The sequence below is a fragment of the Mus caroli genome, chromosome 9, assembly GCF_900094665.2.
Source record: "Mus caroli chromosome 9, CAROLI_EIJ_v1.1, whole genome shotgun sequence".
In the NCBI taxonomy this organism is placed as follows: domain Eukaryota; kingdom Metazoa; phylum Chordata; class Mammalia; order Rodentia; family Muridae; genus Mus; species Mus caroli.
In genome coordinates, this window is record NC_034578.1 from 68822185 (window position 1) to 68843758 (window position 21574).

Genomic DNA, 21574 nt, shown 5'->3' on the forward strand with positions numbered 1-21574 from the left:
CAGGCTAACTCAGGTGACTTCCCAAGGCCATCATGCATCCTTTAGCTGTCCAAGCCTCCACATCACACTATAGGCAACAATAGCACTGGGGTTGAAGGCATTGCAGAGAAAGAGGTGGGCAATGTCTAAAATGAAAGAGCTACTGGTAATTCTAGCTTCAGAAAGCAGAGACTAAGCATCCCAGGAGCTTTTAACAAATAAAGAGGATTGAGGATGATCCCACATATCAGCATCAGGCCTCCACATGCATGTGCACACATAACCACATTAACATCCATAAACCACATATGCCCATACTGGCATGTGTCCTGGGTTCAGTCCTTAGCTCAGCATACAAAAGTTTGGTGGTACATGTCTATAATCACAGCACACAGGAAGTAAAAGCAGGAAGATCCCAAGTTCAAAACTATACTCAACTACATGGTGAATTTGAGGCAAGCTTGGGATGGGTAGAATGGAGAGAGGAAGAGAGGGAAGGAGGAGGGAAGGGAAGGAGAGACAGACAGAGAGAGACAGGGAGGCAATGGAGAAAAGAGGAAATTAAAGAAAGAAAGATAGATGCATTTAAAAATAAAAGGGTCATAGGACAAAGGAACATTGACTGTCCCTTGCATGTACCAGACCCAATGCTATTATCCTGTCCTTCATATAGCATGTCTTTCACACGGTGCCTCTGTGCTCCTGCCTTAGGAGCAGCTCCTTGGAGGCTCTAAGCTTGTGTGACAACTCTAGACATTAAATACAATGAGGAAACTATCCTGACTGCTTGATGAGACAGAACTGGAGGATATATATATCATATATCATTAACAAAAAGTTCTTTCTGGGCCACTGTGATGCTAGTTAAACACCAGGCCAGACTTGCAGATTTTACCAGCGTTTGTCAAGGTCATTACCAGTGGCCACAGTGGGCAGAGTAAATTATTAACTCTGACTCTCTACTGAGCCAGACTCTGCCACAGAGCTCCCTACCTGCTGCCTGCTCTGGCTCCTGTCTGATCCAGGAAGTGCACCATCCACAGCAGTGGTGCTGCTTCCAGATTGACTAAGACAGACACAGGACGCAGTACTGAGTGGGGCCCTGGAGGACACTAGATAACATCATGGGAAGAAATGAGCACAGAACATGGGGCAGGAACTCAAAACCCTGGGGTCTCAGGAACCAAGTACCAAACGGCCATGGGACTCTCTCACCCAAGGTCAGGGCCTAGAGAACTGGAAGAAAGATGTCTAAACCAGGTAGATGTCCTTACAGAGCAGGTGAAGGCTCAGACGATTCCCTTAAGTCAGAGACGTGCTAGACACAAGTTCAGAGTCATATGCACAAACCTACCTGCCTCAGAAGATTTCCCTATGTGGGGTTTACTAGATCAACTTACTGCCAGTTTCCCAGAGTCTTGATTCTTGCTACAAAGAATAGAGCCAGTGTTTCCCATCTTCATTCGCCACTTCCTGACCTTCCTGCTCTGTCATCTCACCAGCCGAGCCTGCTCAAACAGATGTCTCCAGGTTCTTGGACAGTTTGAGATAGAAAAGATCAGAGCTTAATGTCTTCCCATATCCCTACCTGCCCAGATGTGCTCAGACCCTCGTCAATGTCACCTTTGCTGAGTCCTGCAGTTTACTTGTTTGGCTTTTACATACTTGGTTTTGGAGCGAGAGAGAGAAAACTCTTTGATGAAATCCAGGCTTTCCCCTCCCACTATGTGTAAATGGACTGGAAGTTTCCTTAAATCCAGACACAGCCAGGATCTCTTCCCACTAGACCACACACTTGAGAAACATGAACAGAAATTTACCAAATAAAACAAAAGGAAGGGAAGTGTTCAAAGGCAGAAATATGTGTGCTTGGCCCTGTTCTCCAGAGCATCTGTATCCCCAAGGAAAAGGCCCATCCACGGCGCTGGAATTTCCTGAGGAAAAGACCACTCCCCTAGCACTCACACGCCGACTCACTGGCCGACTGCTCATCCCAACTCTATTTCCTGCTCTGGAAGTTTCTCTGGTCTCCCTGGGAAACTGAGGCAAGACAAAAAGGCAGAGAACATTCGGGGAGCTTGAGAAGGAAACAGAGCTCTGGTTGGAACAAGAATTCCAACACAGTGTACAGCCATGGAAGGCCTTTCTCCCTTCCTGGCTGTAAACCTGCAGGCTTTGAAGCCATGCATCAGAAACCCCATTTTTTAGGATGGAAACGGGGTGCAGTAAACCCTTTACACAAATCCAGTGGCACTGGTTTCACCTCATCGGGTGATAATTCCATCCAACTCGTCTCCAGAGCCACCACCTCCCTTTTCTCAGTTGTCAAAAGTGGAAGAGCACAGGCCACGGGGATGAGCCTATTGCTATCATTTTGTTACTGTACAAAGCCCGCCCCCTAAACACCTATCTCTGTAAGCACAGGTGAGCACAGCTCTCAGGCCTCATCAGAGAAGTTTCTCTGCACAGTGGACAGTAGTTAATGGGGAAACTTGGCAACTGGTCAAAGTACAGAGAAGAAGTGTCTGTGGAATGCTAGCCACAAACAGGACAATGGTGTCACCACCTCCCGAGGCTCAGGGACCATTGAGGAAGAGAGGGTGGAAAGACTGCAAGAGCCAGAAGTTGGAGAGGCCCAAAACAGAACAGTGTCTTTTGGAAATGACAGGCCTCCTGAACTCCCAGCAGCATTGGTTGCTGCACACAGTGAAGTCAGTCAACATTCCAACATGGTATAGGAAGGAGTTCACGAGCCCCCACTTGCTAAAGAGCTGTCGATGGTTGATGATGGCAGAGGGAAGGAGAATCAGTTTTCTTTGAGGGTGTGGCCCCTGGTAGGCCAACCATGCTCCAGTGGAGGGACCCACACCAATGGGTTTATGGAGAGCACAAACAGGATTTGGTGGACTATTTAAAAGAAAATAAAGAGGCCACGAAGCCAGGACTGAGGGGTAGATCAGCAACAACCTGGGAGACAAGTTGGGGGCGAGGTAATCAAAATATATCCATGTATGAATTTCTCATAAAGATGGCAAAAGATTGTTTTTAAAGGGGAGAAAAGAAAAAAGAAGGGTTTCTCTAGAACCACCAACAGAGTATCTATATGGCCAGTGCTAAGACAGCTGTGACTGCCCTGGGGAAGTCACATTAGCATAAGCCTTATTTTCTGAGCATCTCTTTCTCTTAGCTTCAAGCCTGTATTAAAAGCATCTTCAATAAAATCCCTATCTCTGCTTCATCTTACTAGCTGAATTTTCTGTCAGCATCAAAACCTAAGTGGAGACCCTAAAAGAGTAGGGAACTCCTCTGGCTGTTGAGGTTGACGTGTGGAGCTGGGTCTCTGTCCAGTCACCAGTAATGGAGCAAACAACTTGCCCTCTAGTTTGCCTTTTGTGAAATTAACTGAATGATGCTGGCTCAAACTAGTTCCCTTGTCCGGAGGTGACCAGGGCAGAAGGGCTTTTTTCCTCCATGTGTGACGCTCGCTTTTTCTTACACATTTCCAGAGTCCTGAACACATGACTCTTTCTGTACTTCAAAACTCACTAAACCACATCTAATCACTTCTCGGAGCACCTATTTACTGTGTAATGATTGCCACCGGAATCCATCCACCACTCACAATTGCACCTAAGTCCATCCCTACCAGTCCAGCCCCAAGAATAAGCACATTATCTGCAGGATTGGGAGAACTTAAGATCACTTGCTAAGCAAGCAGGAGGAACTGAGCGCAAATCCCCAGAGCCAACAAAAGAAGCTCACCATGGCTGTCTGTGAGCCTGTGACCCTAGCAATGTGGAGGTCCGAGTTGGGAGGATTTCTGGGATTTGCTGGCTACCAGCCTGTCTCAAGAGAATAAAGCAAAGAGCAGAAGAGCCAAATACCCAGTGTCCTCTTCTGGCCTTGGCACAGGCACCTCTATACATATACTATACTAGACACACACACACATACACATTCACACTCACACACACATAATCATTTGGATAAATACACAAATATAAATAAAACCATACCTGTCTAGAATAAGTCAAAATGTTATAGTAATTATCTACTATTACATAACCAACTTCCTCAAAACCCAGCCTGTTTAAACAACCATTTTTTGCCTCAATGAGTTTCTGAGGTAATAGAAATGTAGCTGGGTGGTACTGGCTCCAATGAGCCAGGAGCCAGGAGCCAGGATGTTGGCCAAGTTGAGCCTGGTGACCAGGCCTGTCATTCCAGGCTAAAGCAGGAGGATTGAAAGTTCAAAGCTACCCTGGGCTACAAAGTGGGTTCAGTGCCTACTTGTGCAACTTAGTGAGACCCTGTCTCAAAAAGAAAATGGGAGGGAGCTGAGGGTGTAGCTTAGTGGTAGAGTGCTTGCCTTGCATGCACAAGGCTCTGGGTTAAGTCTATGGTATTCTGCCATGCACTACAAAAAGGGGGAGGGACACTTACTGACTAGACCTAGATGTGCTCCAAGATGGCACAGTCCTCGTATGAGAGCCAACAGGTGGACTCAGTCTCTTACAGCTTGGGTCTTTTCACAGGCGATTTGAATAGCCTTGAAACGAAGCAGTTAGCTCTCAGCTGAGCAAGAGAGCCAAGAGAAACCAAGGAGAGAAGCCACTGTGTCTTCCAAGACCTTCTAGGAAGCCACACACTGTTCTTCCTATAACAGCAGTCAATGTAGAAAGAGGCTCCAAAGGGGCAAGATCACCGGAGGCCACCCTAGAACTGTGCTCCCATGATGCCATCGGTAGCCTGATTTTCTCTGCTGCTGCAGACATTCCTATGTCCATGCCGATTCCCACACAATGGGCTTAGAGCACATGACAAGTTCCATTTTCCACCTAAAATGATCAAATGCTAATGCCAAATTCTTCCACCAAATAGAAATCTAATTAATGATCTTGGCAAGACTTCAGAAAAGCATCCACCAGACAGGGTTTAGAGGGAGAGAGGAAGGAAAAGAAGGAAGGAGGGAGGGAGGGAAGGAGGGAGGGAGGGAAGGAGGGTGGTAGGGTGGGTCAGGCAAATTAAGCAAGTTTTCTGATAAAGCTTTCCTCTCCCAGATCGTAAGGACTGGATGTCTGTGATTGTCCTCCGTTATTTAAATAGCCGCTCTCCAGCACTCCCTCATTCCTGTGGTTTGACCATATCTACACCAGGAAATGCTGCTGGTTTGACACCTTCCATCAGTAGTCATGGCTTCTTTCTCATTCACACTCTGGACTCCAGACAATATTTGTGACAATCCAAAGAACTCAGGCTATCTATCCCACTTGGGAAACCTTCGAAATGTTGGAAGATATTTAAATGCAAATCCACCCGGGATGCAGCTCAGTAGGTAGGATCAGCCAGCTGTACCAGATACCCTGGGTTCAGCCCCTAAAATGGAGCAGTGGAGGCACACATGCATGTAATCCATGGATACTGGAGGACCAGGACTCCCACAAAGCTCCATTCTAACAGACTTAACAGACAGTAAGTAAACAACGTCTTCCTCACCTACATACCGAAGCTGTCCCTTCAGGCTTGAACCCTGCCAACTGACCCACTCACTTACACATTTTACAAAGTCAGCACGACTAAGTCCCAAATGGAATGGACCCATCCCTGATTTGTTCCCTTCCCCTCCTCTTCCAGAACCAGCAGAGAGGAAATGGGTAATAATCTTACTAAAAACAGAGCTGGAGAGGCTCAGAGCAGCAGGCCTGAAGTGTCAGTATGAACAAGAGTCCCTCAACACTGTCACTGGGAAAACAAGCTCTGCTGCTCCAAAAGGAATATACCCAAATCCATCTAAAAGTCTTATCCTCTCTCTCAGGCTCTGGATCCATCTCTGTCTGTTAGTCTCTGCCTCTCTCCTCCCTCGCTCCCCTCATCTTCCTCACCTCCATTTACTCTCTTCTTCCTTCTTCTACCACCTCTCCTTTTTCTTTCCCTTGTCTCCCCTTTCTCCCTCTTTGCCTTTCCCTCCATCCCCTGCTCAGTTCACTATGTCTGTCTGTCTGTCTGTCTGTCTCCCTCTCCCATCGCCCATATTCAATAATCTTTAGTTTCCTACTAACTATAAGAAAGGAATCAGCAAGATGTACCCCAGGACCTGAATGGCCTGCCTTCCCCTTCCCACTTCATATCTCCCCAGACTTTCCATTGCCCCAGGCCAGCCTCACTGACTTCACTGAGCATCCTAACAGCCCACTCTCTCCGAAGACCAGCACCTTGCACAGGCTATTTCCTTTGATGGGACCATTCTGTAATTTCTGATTGTAATATATTTAACTCTGTTGAGTCAGATTTGAGACAATCAGCTGAGGTGTATATATAACATACCAAAGCGCACTTGTCTCTAGGTTCTCTGAGCACCCCTCAGTCCCTACCTGTTACAGGGTATGGCTGGCATGCCCCACCCTCTGCCCTGAACTTTGCAGCACAGGGGCTGGGCTTCCCCTCCCCAAGACACTACTCTCTATATAATCCAGGCATTTTATAGGCTCTCGCATGTCGTTCTTTCTCTCTCTCCGCATGTGTGTGCTCTTTTTTTCTCTCTTCCTCTTTCTCTTCCCCTTCCCCTCGGTGAACCCACCATAAAGCTGTTTCCCAATAAACCTGCCTTCATATACTTCAATTTGGCTTAAATTGACTCATTTCATTGGTGGAGAATAACTCATCAAACTCCTTTCTGCCCTTCAGATCTCCATCACTTTTCCTTCCTGCCATCCATTAACTGAGAGCACTTGCCACAATGGAATTACATATTTACACATATGGTTTTATATATAGTCAATGACTATCTTGTCTCTTTTGTTCACTTTATCCCTGTAACTCAGCACAGTGCCCAGAACAAATGAATGCCTATACATGGATTATTCATTGAACAGATCCATTCCACGTGGTTAGAACTGACGTGAACTTTTCTTAACATCAAACCAATTGTGTTGCTTAATCCTGATGCCCTCCACCCTACCCATCACAGAGGAGAAGTAGGAGAGCGCTCACCTCCGCACCCAGCAAGTGTAAGGGTGAAGTGAGGGGCAGAGCATGTGTTTGAGAGCAGGCCGCTCTGATGTTCTTCTGAGGCCAGCTCAGGTTTTGTACCTCTTTCCCACCTAGTTATGTCTCCACACTTTCTCTTCACACTGCATATGAATTTGTCATGGTTTTCTGGGTCAGCTGAAGGCTGAGTGTCCTGAAAGCCTTGTCCTCAGGACCCCACTGGGACTGCTGTAAACCGCACTCATGACGCTCAGTACAGTCAGTAGATGCTACCAAATGTCCCACCTCCATCGGGACAAGCCCTCCGGTGAAACCCTTCAGCCAATCTTCCTGCACTGTAACACCAAAGCCAGCATCCTCCCCTCAGCAGCAGCAGACCCTCAAGCAGACCTAGCAGACAGCCCTTTTGCTGCCATCCTTGGAAATAGTCCCTTCTATGAGGGCCCACCTCACACAGTCTTAACAGGGACAGGAAACTGATTTTGTTTTAAGGTGTTGTCTTTTGAGGCAAGTTCTCATTTAGCCTAATCTGACTTTAACTCACTACAAGGCCAAGAGTGACCTTGAATTCATAATCCTCTGCCTCCATGTCCTAAGTACTGGGATTATAGGCCTGTATCGGTGTGCTGGTTTTATGCAGTGCTGGAGACTAACCCCTGGCTTTCATGCATGCCAGGCAAACACTCCACCAACTGAGCTACATTCCCAGGTTCTGAATTTATTTTTTATACATAATAAAATATATTTGAAGCAATTTCTCTGAGCCAATATTCTTTCTCCATCGTGTGATTTAAACTTTGCAGCAACTTTTGCTATGATCCTGCTTCACTGAAGGAGCTGAGCACACAACACAGACAGACTCACAGGATGCTAAGGTCCAAAAACTCTTGAACAAAAGACAATTTGTTCTAAGATTTGCTCTGGTGACAGCACTGAGGGTGTCAAGTCAGAGAGAACCCGCTGTTTCTGGAACTTTGCTATCAAGAGCAGTCTTCCCACCTTGCTCTCCGACCCAGCTCAGACCGCAGCAGCGACAGCACCTATAACATTGAGGACATTTTTACTTGTGAATTCTCCTTCCCACAAGACCACAAAAGATTCTAAAGTCTAAGCCCATGGCTTGGCTGCCTTAGTCTTGGGAACCAGCACCGTGCTGGCACATGAAACACAGCCAGACACTTGATGACAGATGAGTCATTGCCTCAGAAAAGGTCATGGGGCCAGGAGGTGGCTCAGTGGGGAAAGTGCTTGCTGCACAGCATGGGGACCTGGGTTTGACCCCAGCACCACATAGACTCTGGGTATGGCCATGCCTATCTATAACCTTGACACCCCGAGGGAGGAACAGCAGTCTCCTGGAGAATCACTGGTCAACAAGCCTAGAGAAAATGGTGGCTTCTGAGTTCAGTGAGAGACTGTCTCAAATAATAATGTGTTAAAGTAACTGAGGAAAACACTTGGATTTGACCTCTGACTTCCATATCATCCTGCATTGACAATCTCACCAGCACTCATACACACACACACACACACACACACACACACACACACACACACCACATCCACACACACACAAGATACCCATATCTGGAACTTCCTAACACTGTCTTCTACAATCCATAGCACATGACCTGGGCAGCTCAACACACCAGACTGACTCACAGGGATACTGTTTGCTGAGGCATGTCAGCTAGCAGGTATGGAGTTTCCTTGTGATGGGCATGAAGTTCCAGATGCAATGATTATCAGGGTCAGAGCCATAAAACAAGGCCTTTGAAACCCATTTAAATGGGTGCCTTATTTACACACTTTCTAATCAATATAGGAGGCAGAAAACCAGTATAATTATGAAAAGATTCAGAGAGAAAGAGAACACTAGAGAATAAAAGGTATTTTTTAATTTGTTGAGACAAGTTCTCACTATGTAGCCCTGGCTGGCCTAGAACTCAAAATGCCTCTGCCTCCCAAGTGCTAGGATTAAAGGCACACAATTATGAAAGGTGCTTTTGGATATAAATCTTAGCTCCTACTTTTGCTAAGGACCACGCCCATGTCTCTCTAGGCCAGTGGTTGTCAGCCTTCCTAATGCTACAACCCTTTAAGACAGTTCCACATGTTGTGGTGACCCCCAACCATAAAATTATTTCACTGCTACCTCATAACTGTAATTTTGCTACTGTTATGAATCCTAATGTAAATATCTGTGTTTTCTGGTTGTCTTAGGAGGCCCCTGTGAGAGGATGCTTTGCTCCCAAGGGGCCACAGCCCACAGGATGAGAAGAGCTGCTCCAGGTTCTCCTGCATCTGAAAGGAGACATTTTTCTTTTCCAGGCACAGTTAATCCACTGCTCAATATAAATTGATTTTTGTTTTGAAGTTAAAACGCTAAGGAAATTAGTTTTCATGGCTCCCCCTGGCTAACCTGGCTCTCTTAGAAAAGAAAGCAATGAAATTTTGATACCGAATTATAGTCATGTCTGAAGAGAGGCAAGTCCACAGATCCCAAGATTAACACTGGATTTTCCACGTGACCCTTGGCTGACCTGCCACTTGGAAAGAACCTGCCCACAGACTGGCTTCTACCCTGAATCCTGTCCTGCCTTCCCTCAATAGTGGACTGCGATCAGAGAATAAAAGCCAAATAAACCCTTTCCTCTCCAGGTTGCTTTTGGTCATGGTCTTTATCATAGCAAAAGAAACTAGGACACAGAATCATGGTAACGCTTCTGCTGTGGTTGGGATATGAGCTGTCCCCTGCAGCCTGTTTGTGAAAGCCTAGGCCACCCACTGATGGCACTGTCTAGGGAGATCCAGAAACCACAAGCTGAGGGCCTAGCCAGAGGAAGTCAGTGACTGTCAGCAGGTCCTTGGAGGCATCTCATAGCTGAATCCTCCCAGGCTCCTCCTCTTGTCTGCCATGATGTGAAGGCATTCCACTCATCCACAGGTACAGTGTTCCAACTGAGCACATGAGGTCCAGAATCCATGAACCAAACCCTCTGAAACCACAAGTCACAATAAATCTTTCTTCTGTTAAGTTACTCTCTCAAGTACACACAAGTAGTAGGTGTAAGTAGTATCAGCACTCTGTCTCTCTCTCTCTCTCTCTCTCTCTCTCTCTCACACACACACACACACACACACACACACACATACACCAGCTATTTGAACCACTTCTTAATATTGTGAATCTAAAGGCCTCATTTAAATGGTTCTAGTGATTCCAGACATGCTGTGCTTTTTGACAGTTGGTTTCACTGAACTGGGATCCAAACCCAGTCCTTGCATTGGAATGGCCCCTACCTCTTAAACTACTCCTTACCCATAACCACCACCATGTCTCCCAGTCCCAGTCCAGACACACGCCTCCCTTTCCACCAACATTGCAGATGCTCTATTCAGGACAAACACATCCTCAGCCTCCATGGCCCTGTGTCTGAACAGTATTCACAGTCCAACTTGAACATTGCCCTGTTGTGAAATACTCTCGACTGCCACCATCCTCACCTCCAGCCCACGCTCTGGGTTTCTCTCTCTCACTTCTACTATAGCACGTTGTCTCCACCTCCCGCCAGGACACTCATGCTTCCCTGTAATTGGCCTGAGTGCTACTTGTTTCAACTGCCATGAACAGACTCCGCTGGCTTTATCTTTGCAGCCATCACAGAACCAAGTACCATCGTCTGCCCTTGGCAAATGCTCAGAAAATCAATATGCTCATCTTGTATTTAAAAACAATACAAACAGGGTCTGGAAATATGGTTAAGGGGTTAAGAGCATTTGTTGTTTTTGCAGAGGACCCAGGTTGGGTTCCTAATACCACATGGCAGTTCATAACTCCAGTTTCAGGGGGTAATGCCCTCTTCTGACCTCTAGGGGCACATAGACACGCATATGGCACACATCATACATGTAGGCAAAACACTCATGAACATGACATAAAAGTAAATCTAAAATAAAGTCAATATAAAGATCAAATTCCCCTTTTAAAAAATAATATAAATAAAAATAACAGGGATGCCAAGGACAGTCTCCCACAGGTTAGTCCTCCTTCTCCCTAATCCATTCATTTGGGTCCCTGCTATGTGTTACGCATTCAGAAAGAGTCTAATGACAGAGAAAATCGTAGTTCCTGGTACAAAAATAAAAATGTCTTTTTCCCATCCTCAAACTCTCTGAAGTCCTTAGATGCTGAGTTAGTCAAAGCGAACTGGTAACACAATGAGATTTGTTTTCGTAAGGAACAATCTTTCCACATAAATGGAATCTCTTAACACTCCAAGACCACTTTGGGATAGTCAGGGTCTGACCCGTCCCTTAGTGTGTCCATCCTTCTAACCCATAACATTTAATCCCCTGGGGACATCAAGTGGAAAACAAAAGTATTCCTTAATAGGGTAGGAAAGATAAAGCCAAGAGTTAAATCTCTAACAATGCATCTCTCTGCATACTGTGAAGACCAAGAGGCAACACAGGAGGTATTTGTGTGTGTGCATGCATGTGTGTGCACTCAAGTGTGTGGGAGTGCATAGCTCTGCACAGGCACGTGGACGCTGGAGATCAAGCTCAGGTGTCCTACCTCAGGAGCTAGCTACCTTGTCTCTGAGAGAGGGTTTCTCACTGATCTTGAACTCACCATCTAGGTAGCCTTCCTGGTCTGGAAGCCCCAGGGATCTATTTCCACCCAACCAGCACTGGGATTCTAAGCACAGACCACCATGCCCAAGTTTTTTACATGGGTTCTGGAGAGCAAACAGGTCTTGATTCTTACACAACAAACACTTCACTAACTGACCTCTCTCTCCAGCCCCAGAGTCCCTCTTTCCAGGGAGCTGGATTTGAGCTGACGCTCTGCTCAAGAAAGCTTTACCAAACTATTTCTCTTCTGCACCCTCAATAGAGAAAGGAAGACTAGAAATGAGAAGGAGAAGCCAACCCCATCACCATTTGGCGTGGGACAATGTTCATTGTAATCCCATGCCATCAGTGATTCATATTCCCCAACTAACCCATGGATCCAACCATCGCACCAAGTCAAAGTAGAAAGAGGACATCATCATTTCAAAATTGGAAACCTATAAAGGAACTGTCAGAGAACACTGTAGGAAAACAAGGAGGCAAAGCCCTGGGCAGTTCTTTAGAAGACTCACAGAGACCCCTTGCTAATCACCTATGCAGACCCCTTTCCATCTGAAGGAACAGGGAACAGGCCACATAACAACTGGACCCACCATAGCTCTGCAGAGGAGGTCTGGCTCACCCTGCTGAGCCAGGAAGCCACACACAACCAAGACACTGGTGAACTCCTATCTGCTGAGCCAAATGGCTGTGTGTATGAAAAAAAGAAAGATTACCCAGGATCTGTTTGGAATATCAGTAAAAGGTTCCTGATGTAATCTGCCAGTTTTCACCAAGAGTTCCACTGATTTAAGACATTCAGTGCTCGGGCTCGGGCCCAGGCCAGATAAGGTGCCTTGTACTTGGCAGTGGTAAAACTGCCTTATAGAGGGTTTTGGCTTGAGGCAGTGGCAAAAGTTAGAAAAACTGACAAGAGGAGGCTGGGCTCCTAAGATTTTCCAAGGAAATGAACGTTGTCATGCAACTCACTGCCTTTCAGAAATGTCAGCTTTTAGTCACCGTCTAGGATGGGGCCTTCCCAAGGCTAAATACACGTGAACAAATTTGAGAGACAGTCTTTACCAAATTAAAAAAGGTTGTATTTAATCCCTTCATATCCAAATACTTAATAGAATATTCTTACCAATCTATATCAGCATGCTATAAACAATGTAACAGACAGACATCGCCTGTTACTAAGTTTACATTTAATAAATTGGGAGAGAAGCAGGCAAGATGGCTCAGTGAATAAGGCTATTTGCTGCCAACTCTTAGGACCTAAGCTTCATCCCTAGATATGGAAGAGAGAGAGAGAGAACTATCTCCCAGAAGTTGTTCTCTGGCCTGCACACTTTTGCCATGGAAGGCACCACCCCTACCCCTACCACACCCCAACCCCTCACACACAAATAGATGTAATACATTCTGATAAGAAAAAAAAAAAAAAAGATTGTGTCACATTTTCTCGGCAGACATTTTAGAAGCAAAATTACCAAGAAACTCAAACATATTCAGACTCCTTTGTTAGAAACTGCACAGGAATTTACAGAGCTGGGGAGTCCTCTACCAGATCTCCCTCCCTGCCACTGGGAAACTCCAGGGAGCCCAGCAGTAAGGAAGAGACCAAGCTGGGAGGGAGCTTGTCCTCTGCCATCCACGACTCTGAAGACACTACAGATGTGACTTCCAGGCACTGTACCGAGGATCAGAACCACAAACCATGGGACCTGCAGGTGAGTTATGTTTGCGCTATATGCCTTTTGCTAATTGAGGGGTTTGTTTCTTTGTAGTTTTAGCAACACTTAACATCTGGAGATCTCACATCAACACGCAGCTATCCAACTCATCCTTGAAAGTTGAAATAAGAGAACCAATTAGTGCCACTACCTAAACCAATCCAGCCTCCAGCTGTATTATAAATACCTATCTTTCTACCCGTGAGTGAGCGTAGCTCTCACCACTTATCAAGGAAGTGTCTTTTTGCAGCAATGGAGGCTGTAACAGGATCCATAGCTGGCTAAAAGGCAGAGAATAAGCAGCTGTCCCAGCTCCATTTGAGACATCTGTGACAACTCCTTGATTCCTAAGGCTCAGGGAATGTTTGAGGGTGCGAGAGGGTCCAAGTGTGTGAAGGAGAACTGCTGTGAGATAGTGCCTTTTAGACATGACAGGGATACTGCATCCGAGAGCCTTCAGCAACAAGGTCATCTGCACAAGAGCATACCAGGCAATGTCCCAGCATGGAAGTGGAGAATCTAACAAGGCCCCATTCCTGGATGAAAAGCTACCGACAGTTACAGTTACTGAGCAGGGAGAGCCTGTTTTCTCCAGAGACAGCCTCCTCCTAATAGATTTTCCAGGTCTAAGGGGTCAGCCCTAAACACTTGTACACAGGGAACATTAACTGGACTCAGTATGTAGTGTGTATATATAACAACACATATGTAACATATATTACAATATACAGTTACATATGCTATAGATAATATATAATTATAATAACAATATTATATAATGATAATAATTATAGAATGAGAAGTCTTGAATTCAAGAGGGGATGGTCAGGGAAACTCAGGACAAGCTGAAGAGGGGAGAGAGGAGTGGAAATTATGTCCCAGCACACACCCAGAGAAGCAGCTGGCGGACAGAGCAGACAACACACTCTGAAACCTGTCACATTCCACATCAGCCCCAACTGTCCCCATCACTATATTAACAGCTCCGTTCATTGGTGCTTCCTGTTTGGCCTCAGTAGCACTTGAGTTTGTCACTTCCCATCTCACCGCAAAGAAAAGGTCTAGATAAAAACACCCCCGTGCTTAAGATGCCAACCTAAGGGAACGTCCATTACAGCAGGGCATGATGGGAACCCAAGGTTCAGTCGAAACCCAAAGTTGTGAGTGACTCCTAGATGTGTATCTGTAGGTAGGAGAACAGGATGGGGACAGGGACACAGAGGCAGCATGGGCAGTTCACAGGTGAGAGGATACTGGGGAGGCCGAGGGGGTGGGAGGGAGGGAGGCAGTCATTCCTCACGGGCAGAGAAATGAGGAGGTTAACAATAGCTTCCCCAGGGCACTTCTGCTGCCTGCCATGTAAACAATCTTGAATTTCAGTCTGGGATGGTGGAGTGCCAGGCAAATACCAATTGGAAATTACTGTTTTATTTTGTGTGTATGAATGTGTCTTCATGTATCTATGTGCACGGAGCACACACTAGATGCCTGTGGGAGGCACAGGTGGCACTGGGTTTCCTGGAGATGGAGTTACAGATGACTGTGGGTCATAGATGTGTGTGCGGGGGAACTAAACTCAGATCCTGTAAAAGAACAAGTGTTCTAAGCCGCAGACTCATCTCTCCTCCTAGTTAGTCCTGAATTAGTGGTTTTTAAACAAATACTCTATGAGCAGAAAAGTCACAATTCAATACCCTGGGTCTCTGTTGGTGATCCTCAACTCCATACAACAAAGACGTGTTCTCTCACCTGCCGCCTTCCCCTTCCCCGCTTACACATCTATGCCAGCAGACCCAGAAGCTTCCAACTAAAGAGTTTCCATTCTACACGTGGTACAAGTTTGATTCCTCTTCTGATCCAACAACTACAAACACTGCTCGCTAGTAACCCCAAATGGGTCTCCCAGCATATTCCACATTAAACTTGTGTATTGCTGCAGGCCCTAAGGGTGATAAAGCAATGGTGTGCTCCAAAGGCGAATCACTTGAGCCTATAGCTGTTGAGGTAACAGAATGTGAAGATCGATAGCAGGGATACTGGGCTGTTGCCGAGATACAAAGATACAAAAACAAAACAAAACAAAACAACCAGACATTTGCCCTCAAGGGACAACTAAGTCAGTTCTACCTGTCCCCTTCAAATTAAAATCAAATCGCAAGGGCAGAAGGGCAAACCAACAAGAGGCCCTTTTAAGTATCTCCAAATTATACTAACCCAAAGCAGGCAGTTTCCCAGACTTCCCTGTTGTAATAACAAGCAAACTTATCTTTCACTTCTTGTCATTAGTAATTATCATGACATCATTGAGAATCAGTGAACCACCATGGGGCTTAGCAGGGTTGGGGTGAGGAACTGCCACCGTCATCCCTGCAGACTGAACGGTATGAAGAGTCCTCTCCTCAGAACTTTGACCCTTTGTTTCAGGCACTAAAAAATGTACACTCTGTAGTTCTCTATCCCTAAAGACGGCATGGTATTTTTTCAAAGCATTTCCCCTTCAACGGCCAACGTGCACTCTGCACCAAAAGACTTCCACACAATTTACAACCCATTCGTAAGAGCCAAGAATTCAATTAAGGGGAAAACTTATCTTGGAAGAGTTGGGGCAATTTGGCCAATTAGCCCTCTTCCAACTCCGCTGAGAAAAGGACATGAATTATCTAACGGAACACTGAGCAAAGCCCAGAGGAAGCAGCTGAGATGGGACAAAGGGTTCCAGAACTCCAGGTCCTATCCGCAATTCTGCGCAGGAGCACAGTCACACAGTGTGTTAGTTAGGGCTTGAGGCTTGAGGATATACTCAGGGCAGCTTTCTACTCCACAAAGCCTGCAGAAGCGGAGTCCATTCAATGCCTTAAAACCTCACCTTAAAAAGCATTTAGTCTTTATTGACACTTGAGCTGATAGACTCAAAAAGTACAGGAGCTCAGCCATCAGCGTGTCCCTTGTCAACGAGCTCATTGCCATGATGTGACAAAGCCTAGGGGAGTTAGCCTGGGAGAGTGGGCATAACCTCTCATCTGGCTGCATCTTGGCACCCTCTGTGGGTAGTGGGCTCACCTTGGTTGCCTCCTCCACACTCTCCCTGAGGGCCTGCAGTTCAGCATCGTACTGTTCCTTCAGCTTATCCATCTCCTGGTCATGGCTGGAAACCTCCTCCTTCAAGGCGCCCTTCAAGGCAGTCAACTCCCGCTCCCGCTTCCTCAAGAGATCTTCCTGTTCCTCTTTGGCAATGAGCAGATCTTGAAGGTCCTGCTTGGCTTGCAGGAGTTCCTGGGGGGATGGGGAGGACAATTGCAGAGCTGAAGGACAGGTATCTTTGCCAGTAGCCAGCATTGCCCCTCCAGATTGACCACCAGGTGTATGACCACCTACCCTGTCCTGTCCACGCTCTCCTTCCCAGACCACACAGATCTGGGAACAGTTTGCAATTCTCAGAGCCACCATTACCTTGCAGCTTAAGTCTCAGTTTCTTTCTATTTTTTCTTAATGATTGCCTTTTATTGTATGTGCCTTCGTGTTTTGTCTGAATGTATGTCTGTGTGATGGTGTCAGATTCAGATTCCCTGGAACTGGAGTTATAGACAGTTGTGAGCCACCATGTGGGTGCTGGAATTGATCCCAGGTCCTTTGGAAGAGCAGCCAGTGTTCTTAACTACTGAGTCATCTCTCCAGCCCCTGTGTCTTAGCTTCTTTGAGAATTAGCATGACTGAGTTCACTGTCATTGCTTCGGGAGGATTTTGTTTCTTGTTTTGTTTTTCTTTGGTTTGACAGGTTCTCATGTAGCGTAGGCTACCCTCGGATTTGCTCCGTAGCTAAGGATGACCCTGACATGGGGCTCCTGCTTCCTCCATCTTCCAATTGCTGGATTACAGTCATGCACCACCACAACTGGCTGATGTGGTGCTGGGGGTTAAGCCCCAGGCCTTGTACATGCTAGACAAGGAGTCTACCCAATGAGCATCCCCAGCCTGACATATGTGACTTTGCAACTCATTTCGCATCTGTCCCACAGCTCAGTATCCCTGCTATAGCCCTTATGCAGGACTGTTGCCTAGGGCTGAGCTTGGTCGCTGCCTCATCTGCTGCCCATTCTCAGGCTGCTGCACGTGGTCCGAGTCTATCCCCGCTCCTAGTACTCAGGACAGCTTTTCCTATCTTCCTTGCCTGGGTAGAGCACGGCTTTCACATGTTTCCCTCTCTCATTCTCAAGAGCTCCCAAAGAGACACAAAACTGAAGCCAAAAGGTTCAGCTTCAAACCATATTCTTCAAGCCCAGGGATGTTCTGCCAGAGGCTCCGCCTTCTTTTGTCCTGGATGCCCCAGACTCTGGCACCTCAGCCCCTCACTGGGCACCAAGCCTCCCCTCCACCTGAAGCACCCCACTGAAGAGCTGTCCACTGCCCCATGTTTTCAGCCCTGGTTCCTTGCCATTTCCTGGACTCTTGCCTACCTGGCACCTTCATCACCAAACTTCTCAAAGTGTGATTGTTTACCGTTTCACGCAACTCCTAATCACCTGCTTTGTGGCTTTTGTGGCCCCCCTACCAAGACAAGGTCAGAGTGCCCTCCCTTCCTACTGCCAGCTTGCCTGCTTTCTCAGTTAACTTTCTTGGTCACACAATTCAGAGCCCCCAGCCCATGAAACAGTGCTGCCCACATCCATGGTAGAGCTCCCCACCTTAATTAAAAACCAGCAAAGTTTAATCTCCCCCACACATGCCCACAGGATTGGACATTGATTCCTCAATTGAGACTTTTCCCAGGTCATTCCAAGTTTGTCACATTGACAATTAACCATCATACCTCCTCGTCTCCCTGGTCCTTCCCTAGTACCATGCTCTGAACTCCTGTATCCTTAAAAGCCTCCCCCTGTATCCTTAAAAGTCTCCTCTCTCTGGAAAGCACAGAACAGCACATTCCTTCCCGGCAGCCACTTTTTCCCTAGGATCATGTCTGGCTTCTCTCTCAAGATATCCCTAAGAGTGCGATTTTGTTTGCTTTCCTTTCCTTTAGCAAGCTCCTTGACTTTCCCCCCCCCCCCCAATAGTTGTTGCTGCTACTGTTGTTGCTGTTGTTTTAAATTGCCTCTCTCTTTTCCCTGCACCACCTCTCTGATGATCAGGCAGCCATGAGCTTCACCTGGCCCACACAAACCTCGGAATAAGTGAGATTATAGTTTAGGAGAATCTAACAGGAGCCTCCGTCTCTGCTTCCTCCCCTTGACCACCAGTTTGTGGAGTGCCCGAGTGCAGGAGCAGGGCAGTGACTGTGAGTTCTCTCACCCTGTTCTTCACAGGCATCAAGTCAGTTCTGCAACATCTAGACCCTTCCTCTCCTCTGGGCAGGTTAGCCCTCATTCCCTTTGCTGGAGCACCCTTCCTCTCTCTGTGCAGGTTAGCCCTCATCCCCTTTGCTGGAGCACCCACCTATTGGCACAGCCAGCCTCACAGAGGCAGGCTCTGAGCTGCCACCTCCTCTCCTCCCAGCCCCAGTCCCCCTGCCTTTTGGAAACTCTTTGAAGATGCAATGTGGCTCCTCTGAGAAGTCTTCCCACAATCCCCTTCTAGAACAGTCTTCCACCCTTCCTCTGACAGTTTGCACTCTTAACCCCACAACCTGTGTATTGTGCATTGTCTTTTGTGGTTGTTTTGTTTGTTTATTTCAGACAAAGTTTCATGTATCCCAGGCTGGCCTCAAAACTCTCAAAACAGTGTAACCTTGAACATCATCCGATCCTCCTGACTCAGCCTCCTGGGTACTGGAATTAAAGGCATGTGCCAGCACACCCGTTTTATACAGTGGTGGGGATGGAAGCCCGGGTTTCATGCCTGGTAAGCAAGCACTCTACCAAATGAACTACATGCCCAGCCTGTGCTCCTCTCTCTTAAATCCGTAGTGAGAGAGAGAAGCTTCCGGGAAGATAGAGATCTGCTATTTGACAGTTGTGGCTGGATCAAGAGCGACCAGCAGCACTGCTGTTCCGGGTGTGAATGAGTCACCCTGTCCCAAACAGCTGGAATCTCTAGAGGCCAGGATTCTTTCTCTCAGTTCTCCCTTCCCTACCTTCTGACTAAAAACATACCCTGTTTCTTCTCCTGTGCTCCTGGGGACTCAGAGCAGTAGCTGCCACTGAGCCCCCAAGATCTCTGAGAGGACAGGCTACTTGCCATTCGGAGAGGTGTGTCACTGTGAAGGGAGGAGAAATCGTCGTATCAATTTTTTAAATTAATTGTATCACTGTCTTTGTGTGAGATACATGAGATGTGTATCAGTGTATGTGTATGTGAGTGATGTATGTGTAATATATATGTATGATATACATGTGATGTGTGTGATGTATGTGTGATATATATGTATGTATATGTCTGTATGTGTGTAATATACATGTGATATATGTGTGAGTGTATGTGATATACATGTGTTTGTGTGAATATGTTTATGTGCGTGTGGTATGTCAGAGAGGTACTGTGGCCATGCTAAAGAGGGCAGTTTGTAGAGTCGTCCTCTCCTTCCATCTTTAAATTCATTCCATGACCTAAGGTTGCCAGGCTTACCAGGCAAGCACCCTTACCCACTGAGCCAGATCTTTGACCCTAAGGTATTTTTCTGATTAGCATATAAAGGAATGAGTTTTCATTTAAAAACAACTGGGAGGCGAAGTCTCCTTTACTCCGGAGCAGTGGTTCTCAGTCTTCCTAATGCTGTGACCCTTATTTCTCATGATGTGGTGAAGTAAAATTATTTCGTTGTTACTTCATAGCTGGAAGCTTGCTGTAATCAATCGCAATGTAATTATCTGGTATGCAGGATATCTGATATGTGACCCCCTGTGAAAGGGTTGAGACCTGCTGCTTTTAGATAAGCGGGTCCATTGGACCAGGCAAACAGGTGGGAGACCAGAGCACAGACCGAGCTTTAGCCCTGCCAGCAGGCAAGGATGAGCTTTGATGCAACCTAGAGACCCATCCCTAAGACCTGAGAATTCCTCATCCTAACACTGAATGAGGGGCCACCTGGCTATCCCTACCTATCTCTCTTTGAAGAGCAGAACTCACCCATCACTGTTGCCACTGGCGATCTCTCTAAGACTTGATGGCGCCTACAGCCAGCAACTTCAGAGTCACCCCTTCCTGCTTTTACTCTCACGCGTTTTTCAGTTGTTCTTAGATAGAGCAGTTCCTCTTCCCACCCTTATCTCGGGCGGGGTGTATCTATGTTTGTGCTGCCGCCAAGGCGTGTCGAAGACCAAGAATTTGCAGTCCATTCTACACAGACAGGGTGTTATCTGCATCTGGAGCTGTCACTTAAGTGGACCATGCTGCACGGATCCAATCAGATTACACCTTGCCATATCACACAGTAGTTTCCAGACGGAAGACCAATAGGCACATACAGTTTCCAAAACTTCACTTCAATGCATGAAATCTTAATTATATCAAATAAAGAGGAAAGTGGTAACTAGGAGAAACTTAAACTAGAAACAAGCATCCAGTAGAGAGAAATGTACCTCTCTAGAGGCTATAGTCAAGGAAATCAAGGGGAAATCTGGCTACTTAGAATCACTAATTTCTAAACCTTCATGCAGTCAAGAGGGGCCATGTGACAAGGAACCAGCCATTTCACACCTACTGTGGGGCCTGTGAGATGGCTTAGCAGGTAAAAGTGCTAACTTCCAAGTCCGGGCAGAGTCTGACCCTCAGCACTCAGTGCTAGAAGCAGAGAACTGACTCCCGCCCACAAGCTGTCCTCTAACCTCCACGCCACAGGCAAAGACAAGGGCATGCCCATACCCACATCCATAAAAATAAAGAAACGCAATTTAAATAAACAAAACAAAACAAAAAATTTAGTGTATATGGAGGGCAAGTAATGGAAGATCTAAAAAAAGCTGGCACTTGATTGCATGAGAATAATATTATTTCTAAAAATAATAAAAAAAACAAAAGACTATTCAAAGAGATCAAGATCAAAAGGTAGAAAGCCAGGAGCTCTGAGATGCTAACACACATCCTCTGACATCACACATCTGGGGTTGGGGAGCTGGCTCAGGACCCTAGTTCAATCCCCAGAATAAGGTACTTGCTTTAAAAAAGAAGAAAAAGAGCCGGGCGTGGTGGCACATGCCTTTAATCCCAGCACTTGGGAGGCAGAGGCAGGTGGATTTCTGAGTTCCAGGCCAGCCTGGTCTACAGAGTGAGTTCCAGGACAGCCAGGGCTACAGAGAAACCCTGTCTCGAAAAACCACAAAAAA

At 46.5% G+C, this 21574-nt stretch overlaps 1 protein-coding gene across 3 annotated transcripts in view; it reads right to left on the reverse strand.

Annotated features, from left to right (window-relative positions):
- The window catches only part of Cgnl1 (cingulin like 1), a 156533-nt gene that overhangs the window by 64587 nt on the left and 70372 nt on the right, over positions 1–21574 (reverse strand). For all 3 annotated transcript variants that reach the window (XM_021171400.2, XM_029481707.1, XM_029481708.1), the window contains exon 8: positions 16380–16592. In XM_021171400.2, coding sequence (XP_021027059.1) covers positions 16380–16592 — 213 coding nt within the window. The remainder of the gene's footprint in view (positions 1–16379; positions 16593–21574) is intronic.